The sequence below is a fragment of the Tasmannia lanceolata genome, unplaced genomic scaffold (genome assembly GCF_043159265.1).
Source record: "Tasmannia lanceolata isolate RefF3 unplaced genomic scaffold, GAP_Taslan_0.1 ptg000044l, whole genome shotgun sequence".
NCBI lineage: Eukaryota > Viridiplantae > Streptophyta > Magnoliopsida > Canellales > Winteraceae > Tasmannia > Tasmannia lanceolata.
The window spans coordinates 21,871,391-21,890,632 of NW_027518721.1; the positions used below are offsets into that span (position 1 = coordinate 21,871,391).

General features: G+C 37.2%; 2 protein-coding genes across 8 annotated transcripts in view; one reads left to right on the top strand and one right to left on the bottom strand.

Annotated features, from left to right (window-relative positions):
• Window positions 1–1,245: 1,245 nt before the first annotated feature.
• Window positions 1,246–15,112, top strand: LOC143863542 (Flavodoxin family protein). 5 transcript variants are annotated; one of them, XM_077374240.1, is made up of 13 exons: window positions 1,246–1,399; window positions 1,587–1,730; window positions 2,961–3,038; window positions 3,132–3,236; window positions 3,415–3,506; window positions 4,574–4,758; window positions 6,535–6,632; window positions 7,229–7,303; window positions 7,485–7,595; window positions 9,614–9,745; window positions 13,133–13,252; window positions 13,949–14,165; window positions 14,277–15,112. In XM_077374240.1, the coding sequence occupies exons 2-13, from the start codon at window positions 1,593–1,595 to the stop codon at window positions 14,804–14,806; spliced, it is 1,881 nt and encodes a 626-aa protein (XP_077230355.1). In that variant the 5' UTR covers window positions 1,246–1,399; window positions 1,587–1,592; the 3' UTR covers window positions 14,807–15,112. The 5 variants fall into 5 exon arrangements, with proteins under 5 accessions (XP_077230355.1, XP_077230356.1, XP_077230357.1 ...); XM_077374241.1 differs by lacking the exons at window positions 1,246–1,399; window positions 1,587–1,730; window positions 2,961–3,038; window positions 4,574–4,758; XM_077374242.1 differs by lacking the exons at window positions 1,246–1,399; window positions 1,587–1,730; window positions 2,961–3,038; window positions 3,132–3,236; window positions 3,415–3,506 and having other exon boundaries at window positions 4,621–4,758; window positions 6,552–6,632.
• Window positions 15,113–16,285: 1,173 nt separating this feature from the next.
• Window positions 16,286–19,242, bottom strand: part of LOC143863607 (aluminum-activated malate transporter 9-like) — a 36,295-nt gene continuing 33,338 nt past the window's right edge. For all 3 annotated transcript variants that reach the window (XM_077374326.1, XM_077374324.1, XM_077374325.1), the window contains one exon: window positions 16,286–17,478. In XM_077374326.1, coding sequence (XP_077230441.1) covers window positions 16,786–17,478 — 693 coding nt within the window. In that variant the 3' untranslated portion in view covers window positions 16,286–16,785. The remainder of the gene's footprint in view (window positions 17,479–19,242) is intronic.

A 19,242-nucleotide genomic window follows, 5' to 3' on the forward strand; every position in this document is an offset into this window, starting at 1 on the left:
GTCTGGTGCCTTTGTTAAAAAGCATAAATGAGGGGCTTAGGATTGAAAATATGTTGGTTGAATGGGTGCCTTTGTTAGAAAAAAAAAAAAAAAAAAAGTGACGTGTAAATCCCACGAATTTTTCAAAAAATTCAAAAAAGCATGGGCTTTTCCTCCCAGCTTATTATAGTAGATAGTAGATATAGGATAGGATAGGCTCACCTATGAATGAACATAGTAATACACACTGGGGCGCACCAATTTATGGCACTTCCTACATCATAAGACGCATATATCTTTAGAAAAGTGCCCCAAAATCAACTCCATCAGATGATCCTAGCCCTCCAATCTAATGACACCTCTTAAAAATATCTATCGTTCAATAGTTAGGATCATCTCAGGGAGATGATTTTTGTTGCAAGGCTTATGTACGTTAGGTTGCAACAGATTAACGGTCTGGTGCCTTTGTTAAAAAGCATAAATGAGGGGCTTAGGATTGAAAATATGTGGGTTGAATGGGTGCCTTTGTTAGAAAAAAAAAGTGACGTGTAAATCCCACGGATTTTTCAAATAATTCAAAAAAGCATGGGCTTTTCCTCCCAGCTTATTATAGTAGATAGTAGATATAGGATAGGATAGGCTCACCTATGAATGAACATAGTAATACCACTGGGGCGCACCAATTTATGGCACTTCCTACATCATAAGACGCATATATCTTTAGAAAAGTGCCCCAAAATCATCTCCATCAGATGATCCTAGCCCTCCAATCTAATGACACCTCATAAAAATCTCTATCGTTCGATAGTTAGGATCATCTCAGGGAGATGATTTTTGTTGCAAAGGCTTATGTACGTTAGGTTGCAACAGATTAACGGTCTGGATCTTCTAACAAAGTGAGCTGAAGTGATTTTTTTTTAAAAACTTTTATGGTGTCCACTTATTCAAATAACTAAATCATTCATTGTTGGGCCCCACTACGGATTCGTGCTCAGACTCCACAGAGAAGAGAGACAGGGAGTACAATGAAATTCATCACTGCCCAAATCCAAATTGTTCATTTGTTAGGCCCAATGTTAATAAACTAGAGAATTAAGACCTATTTACATTGAGGCCCAATTGATTTCCAAGAAGGTAGGCCCAATTGATTTCTTTTTAATATATGGGAAATGATATATTCGCCCCATTTATTTACTTGGTACAACCCCTTGATAGTGTAAAATTAGAAAACGATAAGGCGGGGTTGACGATTGGGAATCTGGTTGGACATTGACAAGATAAAGTGGTACTTTGCTCATCTAAAGTCTAAACAACAACGGACGCGTAAGGGGGTGTCTTGTTAGAAAAAGGGGGGGAAATATTCTCTCCGGTTTCAATTTGATTAAAGGAACTCCAATTAGGGTTGAGGGGACACTTGCAGGTGAGTTTTTCTTCACTCCTATGAAGCTTTCTAAAAGATGCATTTTATAAGTTAAAACCCTAGTTTATAAAATTCAAAAGTTTTAGGTTATAAAATCCAGGTTTTAGGATTTTACAACCCTAGATTTCAAAACGGCTACATAAACTTGTCTCTCTGATTATAGAAATGGATTAATGTGTTTGTGTAGTGAGTCATGGAAGATAATCCAAGGATGCTGATACTCTATGCATCACAGACCGGTAACGCTTTGGATGTCGCAGAACGAGTCGAGCGTGAAGCGGAACGGAGGGAGTGTCGTGTTTCAGTCCGATCTATGGATGATTTTGATGCGGTGAAAGTCTTTATAACCTCTGTTTATATGTTTGCTCGTTCTTGATTTACTCCTGCCTATTGCTCTTAGCTGATTCCATTAAGGTTTTAAATTTCGGTTTCGGCCACCACCGAAATTTCCGAAATTGAAATATTTCGGTTTCGGTGGAAATTTCGGTCGAAATCTTTTAAAATTCGCTAAATATAAAATTTCAGTGGAAATGTCTAAAATTTCGGTTGAAATTTCGGCAATTCGAGTGGAAATCATGAAAATTCGGCAATTTCAGTGGAAATCATTAAAATCTTTGTGAAAATCAAACAATTTAGACAGAAATCTTGTAAATATGCGTGAAAATGAAATTTCAATCGCCGAAACGGTGGAATCTTGTAAAAAACTAATTCATTGTTTATTTCATTTTGGTCTTAGCTGAAACCGAAATATTTCGGCCAAAACGTCATGTTTCGGTGTGAATTTTAAATCTTGGGTTCCATGAATTTGATTTTGTCTTCTGCTGCCGAATTGCTCAGAGTACTTGATTTTGTTGATGATGTTGTATGACATTGGCTGACTGAATAAATATATCAAAGGTTGAGGATTGGAATTGCAATTCACTATTATAGCTCAAAATTCGAACTTTATAGGAAGATTATCAGGCCAATTTAAGGTACCTAGATTCTTCCGTTGCGGCATCTGGGACAATGCCCACTAACCAACCCCATGTGGGAAACTAGCTTCAGGTTATTTCCCTTGATCAATAATTCCACCAAATCTATCTTCACCTAGTTTCATTTGGTATCCTTCTATTTCTAATGATCATGAGGATTATGACCACATTGAGAGGTGCAATCTAGGGAAGCATTGTGTCAAGAACCCCTTTGGTATACACAGGGAAGCAAATTGTTGGGCTGTTTTGTGTATAAATGTTCTACATTAAAGATGTTGGATAGCATACCGAACTTAGAACAAGCTATTCATCGCCGTACTATCTTTGTTGTAGTTTTTGACTTTTACAACTACTTTTCACTTGATAAGCATATATCATGTTGCTGCACAGGCATGTAATGATAAGCATATCGTGTGCTTTCTTACTGGTTCCCTCGTATCATTTAGCTGTTTTTGCTATTGTACTGGTTCTAACTGAGTTAGCCATTTTTGGTACATCCATGGTTCTTAGTAGATAGAATTTGTTTCTGTGATACCTTCATCCTAATGGTTTTTGACACAAACATAATTGCTTGTTTATTCTTGCAGACTTTTTTACCTTATGAGAACACCGTAATATTTATTGTTTCTACAACGGGCCAGGGGGACACACCAGATTCAATGAAGGTTTGTTTTTACTAATTTTCATGATAATATTTTGGAGACCCCTAGATTTCAGGGACCATCTGGGTATGACTTCTTCATTTTTTATATTTGTAGGTATTTTGGAGGTTTCTTTTGCAAAGGACTCTGAATTACCAGTGGTTGAAGGGAGTTCACTATGCTGTATTTGGATTGGGTGACTCTGGCTATCAAAAATATAATGTAATCACTTCCATATCCATGTTAGAATATATTGTTTGCTTGTAGGTGTCAATTCTTGTAAATTTTCATCTGACAGTTTTTGCTAATAAACCTTAGGGTGGAAACGGATATAGCAAGTGAAATGTGTAGCTCATTGTAAATAAATGTCTGAACGGATATAATATTTTCTTGGCTGCAGTTTGCTGCGAAGAAACTGGACAAAAGGATTATGGATCTTGGAGCAATGCCAATAATCGAAAGAGGTCTGGGAGATGATCAACACCCTTCAGGGTATGATTATATTTTGCAGATTACCATAACTTGTTTCATTCTAGCACTTGACAAATATCCTTGTGCATATTTAGGAGGCACCTTTATGAATTCTATTGTTGGTTATCAAATTAAGTTTGACAGAAGCAGCTGCAAGATCATATTGTTAGGTAGGTTCAATCCACAAACATATGTTAGGTTTAATTGAGCACGTTGGTAAAGTCATCTTCACCACCATTGGATTCTACTCTAGATGATGAGCTAGCACGAGGAACCAATTTTGAGGGGATTCTGGTCCTATGACACCAACGACAATCATCCCGCCATCTAAAGTTAAGATATTGACAGGGAGAGCAAAACCATGCTACTGATCTATTGTCTTGATCATGCTTAGATCTCCCTAAGGGTCTCCCCTCCCCAAGATGTGCATGATGGATTTGAAGGGGGGGGAGGGGATTCAATCTAGCTTGCGGACACCTTCTACATCTAATCCGCCATCTAAAATTATGGTAGCGACAAAGTAGGCACTGCCAATTCTCCTCCCCTCCCTGCCGATCTTGCATTTCCTTCTCCAAGTCCTGAGTAAGTTGGGAACTTAATAGACTTCTTTGCTTCTTTTTTCTTTTTTTGTGTCAAGTGAAACAATCACGACAGTGGTCTACATTTTTTTTTTTCTTGAATGGTATAACAATGTCCTGCTTCTATTTCCAGAATTGTTCATCAAACTGTCATTTAGCTTTGCAAAATCATGGTCTGTGGGTGTCTTTCACTAGGAGTTTCACCGAATGTTTCTACTTTCTACTTAGTTCTCTATAGTTTCTCTTTTCTTATCAGTCATTGTTTCTCCCAAAATTTTGATTATTTCTTCAGGTTAACTTCCAAGGGCTTCTCAACATGATTGAACTTTCATGTGTGTTATTCTGTTTTCTGCTCTGAGATTTTCTGTATTTTCTGCAAAAAAAGTAGTGACATATATGCTTTTGATTATTTGATCTGATTGACAGTGATCCTTGTTTTCCAACATAAAATTATCAATTTTGATCTGGAATGATGTAAAATTATGTTAAAGAATTGTCTTCCATTCCTAGGTATGAAGGTGCTTTGGATCCTTGGTTGTCTTCTTTATGGAATGTACTGAAACAAAAAACTCCTACTATCTTCAGAAGAGGAGTAGAGATCCTGGATCTTGATATGAAAACTTTGGATCGTCCCAAAATTCAAATCATATATCACAATACTGACAAGACACAATCACTGTTTTCTGATACCTCGGGTAATCTCTCTCATTTCTAGCCATGTAATTGGTGATAACTACAATTCATACATATAACTAGATTTTATGCATGGTTTGATTACAATTGAAGTCTACTTAAAAGTTTTTTTAAAAGAAAAAAAATTGCTTAATACCTTTTTGTTATAACTGAAAAGATTTTTCTCCAAGTCCGCATAGGGGGGTTTAGTTGTAAGGGATTTTGAATGTCGCATGAACTTTTGTGCATGGTTTTAAATTTCGACCGAAATTCGAAATTTCGGATACCGGTGGGGACTGAAACCAAAAATTTCCGAAATTCAAATTTTCGCCATTTACCAAATTTCGGATTTCGGTCCGAAATTTCGGTTTGAAATTTCGGTTTAATGACATTATTTATTAAAAAAAAAAGTGTTGCAAAATTTCGGAATTTCGGTCCGAAATTTGGAACCAAATTACCAAATTTCAGACCGAAATTTCTGCGAAATCCGAAATTTCAGTTTTTGGTGGGGTCCGAAACAGTTACCGAAACCGAAATTTTAAACCATGCTCTTGTGAAATGTCAATGACTGTTTGGGGAGTTAGACTTTGAATGTGTGGACTCTCGACTTACAGGGACTTCAGTGGGGACATTTTAGAGTCACACAGACAAAGATCCACATCTTGCCTTCACCTTAAGCATATAAAATTAAAGGGCGGGCAAAGTTTGGGTAAAAATAAAACCCCAAAAGCAAAAATATCAAATCCAAGAAGTGAAAATGGTTAACAGGAGGTTCAAAAGCAAGAGCAAGATTGCACCTTTGGTAAAAAGTTCCCTACAACCAAGTTTCAAATCAGGTCAATGGATCCAAAAATGACGTAAAAGAACCTTATCAAGAAAACACATCAAACCTGGCCAATGGATCCATAAATAGGAGAGCTTCCACCTCGAAGAGAGGCTTTTGCATAGAGGCTCTGTGTTTTTTCCACTGGTTACAGAGGTAGAGAATCTATCCCGATGTTTTCCCTTTCCCCTACGTATTAAACAAGGCTTGCAGGGATTTGTGCACTCTTTCGGAGGGGAGAATGAGGTTTTCAAGATAGGTTTATAGAGAATGTTGTTTGAACGATATTTTCTACCTAAAAAATCTGAACGGATCTACGAATCTGATATGAGAATGGTTAAATAACGAGATTTTTGTAATGTTTTCTATGCGTAAAAACGAAAAAAGTTCCTAAAGATTAAAGAACCTAACTAGTAGGATTTATTGTCAAGAATTCATATTTTCAGGGGGTCAATTGCCACATGCCTCCGTCCTTGCTCACCTATGTTTTCTGTCTCTCTCTCTCTAAAATTTGTTCTCTATAGTGCATGTTTTCTAATATTTGTAACCTTCTCTTTTAACTCTAGCTCTGTTGAAGGTTTGATAATGTGTTAAATGTAAGCTTGTTTCTTAGAATTTAACACATCTTCCAGCTTTGAAATATTTTATAATCACTCAAAGGGTTGAAGGTAGACAGTGCATCAAGCTGTTCGCATGGGCCAACTTGATCCTCTTCCCTAGGGATCCCAGATGATGGAACCCTGGGAGAGCTTCTGTCTCTAACTATCATCAAGGAAAAAATCTTTGGTTTTGAGATTGTTAATTATATTAGTTTCAAGGGCATATTGTTCAACTTTATTTATTAAACACTTTTGAAATTTTTATTCCTCACTTAAAAATGTCTTAAGTTCTTGCTTCAATGCTAAATTGTTTCGTTTTCTGGTATTATCTGTCCTCGATGCTCATATCTAATTGAAAAAATGCTCCTCATATCCAGATTTTAAGTGCATTCAGGCACAGATTGGGAGAGCTCGCTCGATGTCCTCCGGAATACTTCGTCGTGATGACAATAGTCCTCACTGCTCTTTACAAATGGTATAATTACATATTCTGTTATCTAGTTTGCTGAGAATGTTATGTGCATTCCAATAATTATTTTATATAGTCCTCATTGCTCTTTACAAATGGTATAATTACATATTCTGTTAACTAGTTTGCTGAGAATGTTATGTGCATTCCAATAATTATTTTATTTTCAGCCTCCTATGAAGAGACCCATCAATTTATGTTTAATCTGTGGCATTGGATGTTAAAATGACCAAAAGTAATAAGTCTCGACATGATTTGATTATATACGAAATGCACAAAAAGGAAACGACAAAAATATTCCTTAAATCATAGACAACAACTGCCCTTAAAAAGTGCACCATCGGGTAGATCAATATGTTTCTCGGATCTCCCTTCTAGCTCATATATGCTTCCGTGAAATACTTAATTTACATAAGTTACATGCTTGCTACAATTTGTTTATACAAAAAAGAAGCTACAATCCGTAAAATACGTACTTTTTTTTTTTGTTTAATCTGGTATCTCCCTCAGCACATTTGTTAGAGGCTATCATTAATGAGCATTGTATGTATCAGCTTCAAAATCTATTTTCCAATCTGAATTATTTTAGTTCTTCTTTGTAGACGAAAAATCAGCATTTAACTAAAGCGGGCTATGGCAGAGATGTCCGCCATTTCGAATTCGAAGCTCTTTCATCAGTAAGTCCTAAATGTATATTTTTCAATCTGAACTAAATCATTTAACGCTTCCAGCACATTTTTTTTCCAAACTTGATGTTTTCTCAACTCCAATCTAGATTCAACCTGGTTTTTCTTTGAACGATTGCAATTCAAACCATTGGTTCTTTTAGGATATTGACTATACCATTGGTTCTTTTAGGATATTGACTATCAAGTGGGCGATGTTCTTGAAGTTCTTCCAAGTCAAAATCCCGCTGCAGTGGATGCTTTCCTACAACGTTGTAATCTAAACCCTGACTTATACATCACAGTATGTAACTCTTTTTTCCAGTAAATTGTTGACCTTTGAGTAGCATATTCAATCTCACATATGATGAATTTTACTCATCATTATTTATAGACATCTTATCTATAGGTATCATGATTATATATTTGATGAATTTTACTCATCACCATTTATATACATCTTATCTATAAGTATTACGATTGCGTTACATTGACATTCTCTAGACTAGCAATTGTGGTTTATTCTTCTTTGCAGAGTATCCTACCAACAATCGTTCAGGTTTGATGTTTTTGTATTCAAATAAAGTTCCATGTTTGGGAATCAAAGTATATTCTTTGCTTTTGCTATGGCAATATTATGGGTTTTTTTTGTGTACCAAGTGGTACTTTGTTTGCTTCCCGTTTTTTGGAATTTGGAGACTTTTGTTGGAGTTAGGCAACATATAGACATGGTTTCAAGTTTTGGTTCTGATGTGTTTCGGTCGTAAAAGAAATACAAACACATCGATTTCATATGGAAAATTCAGTGAAATTCTTATATAATTACATAAACATATGCAAATGATGAACATTTAAGATGAAACTTCAGGAAGTGAAAAACCCTACTCATAATGGTTGAACGTCGAACACCTAGTGACAGGCACTGTGGTGCATGTTTGATAATTAACACATCACATTTCACATGTAAATCATATAAATATATATACACAATACATACACCGCATTTTTGCATGCAATTCATATAAATATAATTATGTAACACGTACTGGTAGATTTCATTTGGAGTATCTTAAGCAAGTTGGGTGTGATATGTGTTAAATGCTGGGTGTTTTAGTGGGAATACATACCAAACTCTAGTAATTCAATGCAATTCATATAAATATAATAATGTAACACATAGCGAATAGTTATTTTAGTGGTTATCTAACATGGACATGGAATACATTCCATAGCGAATAGTAATGTGGTTATATTTACGTGATTATATAATTATATTTAAACATTTTAGTGGGAATACATACCATAGCAAATAGTCTAATAATTCAATACATACCAAAGCCCTACTGGGGTCTGATTTCATTTGGAATATCTTAAGCAAGCTGGGTGATATAGATGCACCATCTAGAGGTAGTCTGTTGTAATATATTTATAAGGGCTTTTTCTTTTTCTTTTTCCTTCTAATTACCATCTCATCGATAAGGCCAATTTGTTTTCTGGATTTTAGTTGCTGTAAAGTCATGCTAATAAAGTTATGGTAACCCGAGTAGGGCTGTAAATTCATGTTAATAAAGTTACAGCAAAACCAGTAGTGCTAATAATTTCTCCAAATCTCATCTCTTCATCATATTCATGTAAGTCCCGTTGCTTTTTTCCGGAACAAAATAGACCAAGAATTTTTGCATGCCTCAATAAACCAAGAATCTAAGGATCAAAATGGAAAATCAAGATTGCTGTGAGGTTTGGCTTGGCAGCAGTCAAAACTGGATATGTTAACTTACCTTATGAAAAAATTACTTGTTTAAATTTATTGAAATTTGAGACGCAACCGTGACTTAAAATTTCTTCTGGTGCTAATGGTGAAGAGAGATACAAGGTCAAAAAATATGAAATTAAAATCTAATGAGCTAGTCAAAAATTTGAACAAGCCGGAATCTGTGACGCTAATGAAGCGGAAGCAAACGTGCTTCTTTGGGGATTGAACTGGTTTGTAGGGCATGGATCCAAACCGTTGCTAATTGAAGGGGACTTGTATACACATTTAGGTTTGTGCCAAATGACGACCTTGGTGCTAAGTATTTATTTGTTGACTAGGAGATCCGCTTCCTATCTACATCCAGATTTTTGAAAATGACAACTATTTTTTATACCCTTGTGTGTAGCTTACTATCTTTGTATTCATACCTGTATTTGGGCATGATAATCTGCAGTCCATTTTATTTTGTTACTTCTATCTACTGCCTCTATATTAAAATTGTTATCCCTAGCCTTTTCAATATTTTTTATTTTGTTGATGTAGGTCAATGAAAGAGTTTTATGTTTCAGGTTCAACCTAATGATATTCAGAAATGTTCTGATTCTTCGATAAATTCCTCGAGGGATCCTATCAAAATAAGGACGTTTGTGGAACTGACAATGGATGTTGCATCAGCTTCCCCTCGACGCTATTTTTTCGAGGCAAGATGATTGTATGTTCAAGCATTGCTTCCTTATCATGTGACACAAATCGTTTTCATATATTTTTCCCATCATATTGCTTTCTTTGTACATGTTCCATGTTAATAAGCTTCTAATCTAATCTCATCCATGTAAGGGGCGGTCCAGTGTACGAGGCTCCCGCCATCTAAGAACCACGGATACTCTCCGGAGGCCCACGCACCCGTGTCGGGTGTGGGTGCTCTTAGGCAGTCTTTGGCACCCAAACAACAAACAAAATGGAAATCCAGTTTGGGGGTTTGGGTACGTATCGGGTGCGCTTGGGTGCGTACCCGGTTCGAATTAAATTCAAAATTACAGATTTACAATAGAGGGGCTGTCCCAATTAACAAATGGGGGTGAATGTATCAAATATCAATAATATGTATAGGGAAATGATATCAACACTCCAATGTTTTAATATCACGCTCTATTAGCTTGTCTTTTAGTATTTAAAAGGCTGTCAACTACAGTTCCCAAAAATGCTCTCTCAAGCCCATTAAATACTAGAAGACAAGCAAGGAGAGCCTGGATATCAAAACAGTGCAGTGATGTATAGCATTTCCCTATATATATATATATATAGAGGAAAGTGTTGGTGAGCTTAAGCTCACCAAACTTAATGTGAGCTTAAGCGCCCAATCACATTGGGGCCTACTTTGTTAGGATGATCCAAAGCATTCATTTGAAAGGCCCTTACATAGATGGGGTGTGTACCAAAAATCAGCTCCATAGGATCATCCTAACACATCCATTTGTGGAGGTCAAAATGGACAGACATTATTTGTCCATAAATCTGCCCATTTTTGTCCTCCACAAATGGAGGGGTTAGGATGATCCTATGGAGCTGATTTTTGGTACACACCCTATCTATGATAGGGCCTTGCAAATGAATGGTTTGGATCACCACAGAAAATGTGGGACCCATGTGATTGGGGCGCTTAAGCTCACCAACACTTTCCTCATATATATATATATATATATATATATATATATATATATATATATATGTGTGAGAAAAGTGTTGGTGCGCTCAAGTGGTTATAACGCCTCCCATTGGTTCGCTTAAGCAGGACCCAAACATTTAAACGAATGGGAGGCGTTATAACCACTTTAGCGTGCCATATATATATATTGAAGAAGGTAACTTTAAATTGCATTAATCAAATAGGTACAAGGGGACGAGCCCCCCCCTCCCCACACACACACACGCACGCGCACGCACACACACACACACACACACACACACATATATATATATATATATATATATATATATATAAACCACGTGCCGACAAAAAACTGTACGGACCACATCATAGGTTGATCCAAACTGTCCATGTGATGGAACACAACAGAAATAGGTTGTGCCCGTAAAATCATTTCCATAGGCTGATCCTAGCCCTCCAATCTATAGAGGTTTCCATAATATGTTTTTCCTCTTAAGGTGCCCGGAATTCGTCAATATTTTGAAAGGTGTCCTGAATCCGTAGTATTATGTAATATATTCACAAAAATCCGTAGTATTATGTAACATATGTACCCAATCCGTAATTTTGCAAAGAAAAAGCGTCACTATGTTGACTTTGTCCACCTTTTTTATTACAAAAGCATAAAGGAGGGCGTAGGATTGAAAATATGTGGGTTGAATGGGTGCCTTTGTTAAAAAAAGTCAAAAAAAGTGAAATTCTATTAGAATTTTGGGAGAAATTCAAATAATTCTCTCCTTTTTTCTTCTCCTATATATATATATATATATATATATATATATATTTCCCATAATTAAAAACCTAACAACTTAGAAGTAATATTAGATTTTGGTGAAGTAATATTAGAGTTTGGTGATGTTATTGTTATTTGATTGTTCTCCAATTAATTTTTTTGAATTCTTTAACAAAAATATTTAATTTTTTAATTTTTATAAATATATAATAAAAATATATTATATTCAGCGCACCCCCAACGTACCTGTATCCTATTTTTTTTAAAATCACGTATCCCCGTACCCGTATCGTGTCGTACCTGCACCCCGTACCCGTATCCGTGCTTCATTGCCCGCCATTGCGGGGTCTGGGGAGGGCTAGATGTACGCAGCCTTACCCCTGCTTTGCAGAGAGGTTGTTTCCTTGACTCGAGCCCGTGACAACCAGGTCACAATGGAGCAACCTTACCGTTGCGCAAAGGCTCGCCCTCTAACTGTTGAGGGAACAACAACTACTATGGTTGCCGGACATATATTGTCTCTCTTTTCAGCAACCTCAACCGTTGAGCTACAGGCCCAAACCTAACCATTTATTTTTCTTTGTTACATGGATGAGAATGTAACCAAGAAAAATAAATGGTTAGGTTTGGGCCTGTAGCTCAACGGTTGAGGCTGCTGAAAAGAGAGACGATGTATGAGATTGTAACCAAGAAGAATAAATGGTTAGGTTTGGGCATGTAGCTCAACGGTTGAGGCTGCTGAAAAGAGAGACGATGTATGTCCGGCGACCATAGTAGTTGTTGTTTCCTTTTCTTTTCCATCAATTTTCCGTTGGCTTTTGTTAAAATAATAGTAATAATAAAAAATGTTATAGCTCAAAAAGAAGAATAAATAAATAAGCATGTTCAACATTACTTTTGTTATTGGAGATATGGATTGATGTCTAAATAGCAACTTTTTGAATGTCTAAATAGTAACATGTTCAGCATTATTTTTGTTCTTGGAGATGTAGATTGATGTCTTAGAGAAATTTTGGGTCCCCTAGGATCATAATGCCAATGATCTTGATTATTAATCATGTGTCCTTTGTGGCGATTACCCACGAACCTTGATGTATGTATTTTCTCACATAGATCGATAGATGAACAGCTGTTACACAAAATATAGGCAGTGGACTCCATTCTATAAGCATTCATCTTGTTGAATAAAGTGGTATTTAGTATCTTTTGTTCTATTCTCCTTGTGTGTTCGATTGTTGTACATGGAAGTAATTGTACCGATAGATCCGGATGTCATGCTACTGTTATGTGTTTTGCCCAGTGTGGAATTGCTCTCAGTAGTCCGCATTCCGTTTATGGAGTTGGGCAGCAGAAATTGGCTAATGTGGATTATTAAAACTGACACGTTGCCTAGGGTACTGTTGGGCCTTTCGTGATTGTCAGATTTCCATTGTTTATCTTTATGAATAGGTTTTGTTGAGTTAAACGATGATTCTCTAAAAAGCTTCTGGTCATTAAAAATTATTAAGAAGCTACTTTCCATTGCGTTTATTGCTATTCTCCTCGTGTTATTTGGCTTTTTTAACTGTGATGCTTCTACCTGGTGGGTGCCTGATAGCCAGTTCACGTTTATACTAATCATACTGTTGTATCACATCTTCGCTTTAGGTTATGAGTTTTTTTGCAATTGCGGAACATGAAAAGGAGAGGCTTCAATATTTCGCCTCACCTGAAGGAAGAGACGATCTGTACCAATACAATCAGAAGGAACGAAGAACTGTTCTCGAGGTGAAGAATTTTCTACCTTCAATAAAGCTAATGATCATTTTTCAATTTGTTCATTCATTGTTCCTCAAATTCAAACATAGATGTCTATGATGCACTCTGCTTCTATGAGTAGATCGTGATGCACTCTGCTTCTATGAGTAGCTCATCCGTATCTTTGTTATGATCTACATGAACACTTAACACAGCATTGACTGAGCAAATACATTGCCCAGTAAAGCTGCATCCAGCAGTGAAGTGAATGGAAAAGGGATGTCTATTCTTGTCCATAGTTTTAAATTTCGGCCGGTCTGGACCGAAACCAAAAGTACATTGAATCGGTTTTTTACAGGATTTCAGAGAAAAAATTTTGGCAAAATTTACAACATTTCCACTTAAATTTTAAAATTTCCACCAAAATTTTAAGATTTCCACTGAAATTAATGAAATTTCGACCAAATTTTTCACCAAATTTTTTTAAAAATACCAATTTTTTTTACCAGAATTTACATGATTTCAGCCAGAATTTTGGCCAAAACTGAAAATTTTATGGTTTTTGTGGTGGCCGAAACCGACACCGAAACTGACATTTAAAACCTGTTTCTCGTCTCATGGTGAAAAAATAAGAATGCCCTGTTTCACCATTTCTTAATTTCCTTTCATTTCTGCCACTGGAGTAGGTTTTCTATTTCCAGGAACTGATTAAAGTCTTCAGTACAGGTGCTAGAAGACTTCCCATCTGTGCAAATGCCATTTGAATGGCTAGTGCAGCTGGTCCCTCCCTTAAAAACAAGATCATTCTCCATCGCGTCTTCCCTTTCAGCTCATCCCAATCAAGTGCACTTAACAGTGAGTATTGTATCATGGATGACTCCTTTCAAGAGGAAGCGATGTGGCCTCTGCTCTACATGGTTAGCTGGACTTGACCCTCAAAAAAGTATGACCATACACATGGAACTTGTAGTAAAATTTTGTATGACATAATAGAAGCTTATGTTGGTATAAGTTTACTGACACATTTGTTTTTTTTTTTTTTTTTTATGAACAGAAGTCCATATACCTGTGTGGTTTTATCGAGGTTCCCTTCCTCCTCCTCCAACCTCACTCCCTCTAATTCTCATCGGACCGGGAACTGGTTGTGCGCCTTTCCATGGATTTGTAGAGGAAAGAGCAGTACAAAGTGTGTCTGGGCCAACGGCACCTGTTCTTTTCTTTTTTGGTTGCCGAAATGAGGCAAGTGATTTTCTGTACAGGGATTTTTGGTTATTTCATACACAGAGCTCTGGGGTACTCTCAGAAGAAAAAGGTGGGGGATTCTTTGTTGCATTCTCTAGAGACCAGCCACAAAAGGTCTATGTGCAACATAAGATGAAGGAAGAAAGCCAAAGGATTTGGAGTTTATTAAGTGCCGGGGCTGCTGTATATATCGCAGGGTCTTCAACCAAAATGCCGGCCGATGTTTCATCGGCCCTGGAGGAAATTATATTAAAAGAGAGTGGCATTCCGAAAGAATCGGCCGCTAGGTGGCTCAGACTGTTAGAAAAGGATGGGAGGTATAATGTCGAAGCGTGGTCATAATTTGCAGGTTTTTGTTTGTTACATTGCCATTCCCATGTTTATTAGCTGGGATGGGTGTGTTATAGGCTTCAATATAAGGTGCAAATGTTGCACCCATATGGTATTCTTGGTTGCCAGAGTTTCCCATTGAAACTAGGCAAAGATTTCTGTTCTGGATAACAGAGTTATATTAAGTTTCTATGGCTAGCTTCAACTGGGTCTAAGAATCCTAGTGTATGGGCCTCTTTGTATACCACAAAAACCCTTTCTTATTTGTAAGATTATTTTAAGTTAATCCATATGGGACATTAAGGTCACTTTGGAATCCATTAATTGAGTAGATGTTGAAGTATTATAACCAGTATTTCTATATGACTATATGCAAATACGAATATTGTACGGATGGGTCTACAGCACGTGATTGGGTCCGGGGTCCACGAATCGATCTTGTTTCTCGGCCGTTGACCTTGGTGCTGCCCTTTTGGATGATCATAGATCCTTAATCAAGGTTGATTAAAGATGTCTTATAAGTGTACTGCCTTGCTATCTTTATAAGGGAAATGATTAGTGTGAGATGATCTAGGCCCTTGGCAATTTCTATTAAAGAAGTTCATGAAGCCATCAACATGATCTAGACCCTTGACACTGTTTGGATTATATGATTTTTTTGAAAAAGTTTGGAAAAGAAAAACTATTCGAAAATATCTTACTTTTCCATTGTTACATATGGAAAAAATGCTTTGTACCACGGTCCAAGTTTTACTTACAGGGACCTTCGAATTTATACTGATGTCCCTAAAATTTCTCATTTTCCTCCAAATTGTGTAAACAAAAAAGTTTCCTACTAAAGAAACTTTTTTTCTTCTTGCAATCCAAACATGGCCTTGCTTGGTGAGCCAAAAATAAATGCGCACATCACATTACCTGTTCATCGATTATCAAAACGTTAAGTTTAGGGAACAATTCAACTATAAGGATGTTCACAGAATTCTGGAACTTTGTGGGAAGAGTTAAAAATTTGGGGACAAGCATGTGAATTTCCATTTACAAGACATACATGTAAATGGAAACCCTCATGTATGTCTTGTAAATGGAAACCCTCATGTATGCCTTACTTTATTTATCTGAATAAGAAACAACAAGAAGCAGTGGCTAAATGTATGTATTTGTTAGATTAGGATGCGAATGTAATTTTCACCACAATGTCTTTCTCAAAAATTTATTATTGTATTTGTGAAAGGGAGATGATAAATTCGCACCTCTGTAGGATGATTCGCACCCATGTTACACATCAAAAAGGGGTGCAAATTATCCTACAGGGGTGCGAATATATCATTACCGTTTGTGAAACTAGCTTTTAATTTGGGAAATCTGGATGTAGTTCAAAAAACACAAGAATTTTTTAATCACTATTCAATCAGCGGCATACACATTCATGGTTAAGAACTGTGCAAATTGTCACCATGAACTGCAAAATGCGCTGCCGGATTATCCTAAGCATCCTACAAATAACATATAATACATTGAATAATAATAGGATTTTAATGTTTCAACCAAAGAAAAGTTAAGGACTGATATTTTTCACAGCCAAAATTTTCAGAATCAATTCAATTCAGCATGCATGATCTGCATCCCTCCATGTACCCTGTTAAATGAAGTAAAAAATCTATGTTCACAGTTGTTCCTTTTCGCCATCATAAAAAACTACAAGGCTTTCCAATGAGTAAAGCCTCTGCAGAAAGTACATTTACTTGTACAATCCTAAGAATTCTCCCAATTTACACTAGATAATCGCTCCTCCCACCTTTACTTGAACAGAGTTTTTCCCACAGACTTCTCATTATAACATCCATGTCGAATGAGTTTCAATTCTGTACAACGTCCCAATCTTTTGAGTGTCCTCCCTGTTATAACAATTAGCATAGATTTTCGCTTCGATAATATTCCATTTGAGTTCCTTGAGTTTGAATGATAATATGTCAATCACATGGCGCCGACTCTCAATCCTTGAATCTCAAGCGCCTACTCAATTTTGTCCAAAATCCAACAGTCTCCGCCATCGGTTCATCAATGGGCTCCTTAAATTTGGCATTTTCACTTAGCTCTTTAAACGACTCAACCAAATATTGAAGCCTTGCAACAAACTCGATCAGAAGCGAAGTGAATGTTGCCAAAGACAATGCACTTGCACTTTCATAAGTTTTTGATTCGTCTTCCTTCGGCACTGCATCAAAATTGTGTGAGTGCCGTGAGGGCCATGATATCTGTCTCTGGAACATTGTTTCGGGTGATTTCACTGGTGGTACCTGGTTAACACCCATGTTAGAGTTGTTGCAAATTTCCCAGCTCTTTGGCAATGGGACATATCTCAAATCAAGCACAGTTTCGCTACGAGACTTAGTCTCAAGGCGTTTATTTTCATTTTCCATCATGTTGGAACTGTCTTCATAATTTTCCATGTTCTCAGGCCGTTTCCCAATCTCCCAGCCCTCGGAATTCACGAGAAGGTATGAACGCCGGTCAATCTTGTTTTGCAACTCTTCTGCCGCCTCTTGTACTTCAAAGAGGATGTCTTCATGACTTAGTTTCTCCATCTTTTTGACTTTGTTGCCAAGTTCACGCAGCACTTTTGCGCCTTCAATACCTACTCTCTGCAGCTCACTACTGAAAACCTGCCTCCTTTCTGGTGGAGCCTGTGATGAAATTTTCAGAAACCTTATAAGATAAAATGGATAACTTCGACTAGTTCACAGCAATCAATAGTAGCAATACCAAGAAGATAACTATGCATTTTCAGATGATTAAAAATATGTGCAAGCAGATAAACATGTATACATTCGGTTGCATCCAAGTAGTCATGGACGAAATTTTAGTCATCATTCCCACCATTGGCTGATTCATATATTCATTAGGTACAATTACATCATAGGCATAGTACATTACCAAACCAGTAAATTCAATATACCCAACTGTGCGTCCTCCACACTCGGTATCCAGAAACGTTTGAAAGGTATATTTTCATAGCAATATGTAGTTACCTATACGTGATGCTTCTTAGTCAACTTTCTCCTTAGTCTCTCCTGTGAAAGGAAAAAATGGATGCATGTATTATATATAAATATTTATATGAATTATACGTGAAATATGGTATATGATAAATTATCAAACATGCGTGACAACCACATCACTAGATGTTCAATGTTAAACCGTTATGGTTTTTTTGTTGTTGCTTATGTGATATTTTTTAGCGCACGTGTGTGTAGACACCCCATTTTGACCGTGCCCTAAACATTCCAATTTTGTGTAAAACCCCATTAAATCATTGAGATAGGGCCCCAAACTTCACCCTAAGCTAGGGTAGGATCCTACCAAGCTCCTTACAAAATTTCGTCGAAATCGGAGTGCGTTTGCCTGGCAAACGAGCCGAGAGAATATCGTAGTGTAAATTCAAGAGGGGAGTGAATCAGGGATTAAGGTGGCTGTCCCAAGAAAGATGAGGGGTAAAGATATCATTTTCTTATAACCCATCGAGTGAGGGTTTCAGAGGTTTTTTCATTTTTCGTAAAAAACAGGGGGAGAGAGCTAGAGAGGCAGAAAGCATCTCAAACCCTAATGACAGCCACCATCTTCTCCATCTATAAATAGAGGATGCTCATTTGCAAGAGGGGAGGGGGTTTTCATTTTTCGTTAAAAAAAAAGAGAGAGAAAAATGAGGGAGAGCCCGAGAAAACCCCAAAAACTTATTTTCCGATCACCTTCTTCGGTGGATCTCACCGGAATCCTAAGCTCCGGCCGGCCAAGTCTCATTTTCTTTGGCCTAAAGCCTGCTATTAATCTCCAGATTTGAAGAGTTCATCTTGAGAAACACCATTTTTCCACCTCAAACCCTAACTGTACCTTTTCTTCTCCGGCGAGCTCATCTTCTCCGGGCGGCTGGTGCGGGAACCAGATCGGAGCCAAGTTTCGGGAGGTGATCTGTGCATAGCATGGCATAGATGCTAGGGAGATCTCATTTTCGTTTTAGAGAGAGATTTGAAAACCTAACCCTATTTGTCTTCATCTTCTCTGATTGAACCTTACGGCAAGCTTGCCGGAACTCCGGCTGGTCAATTTTCACCTCTTACTCCTCTCTTCATCACACTACTACAAGATCTGCAGAGAGAGAGAGAGAGAGAGAGAGAGAGAGAGAGAGAGAGAGAGAGAGAGAGAGAGAGAGAAGCTCCGGTCAATCCTTCTGGTCATTTCATCTTCTTCTCCGGTAACCTCTGCAAATTCCGGCAACATTCTAACTCCAGCCGGTCACTTTTTGGTTCCAACCGATTCACCTCCTCCGGCGAGCATAAATTCCGGTAGATCCTCTTCTTCTTCCTCTATTAGCTTTCTTTGCTATACTCTAACAAGAGATCTTGCATTTATCTTTTCAAAACCCTAGCAGTTCTTTCATAGTCTTTTCATTT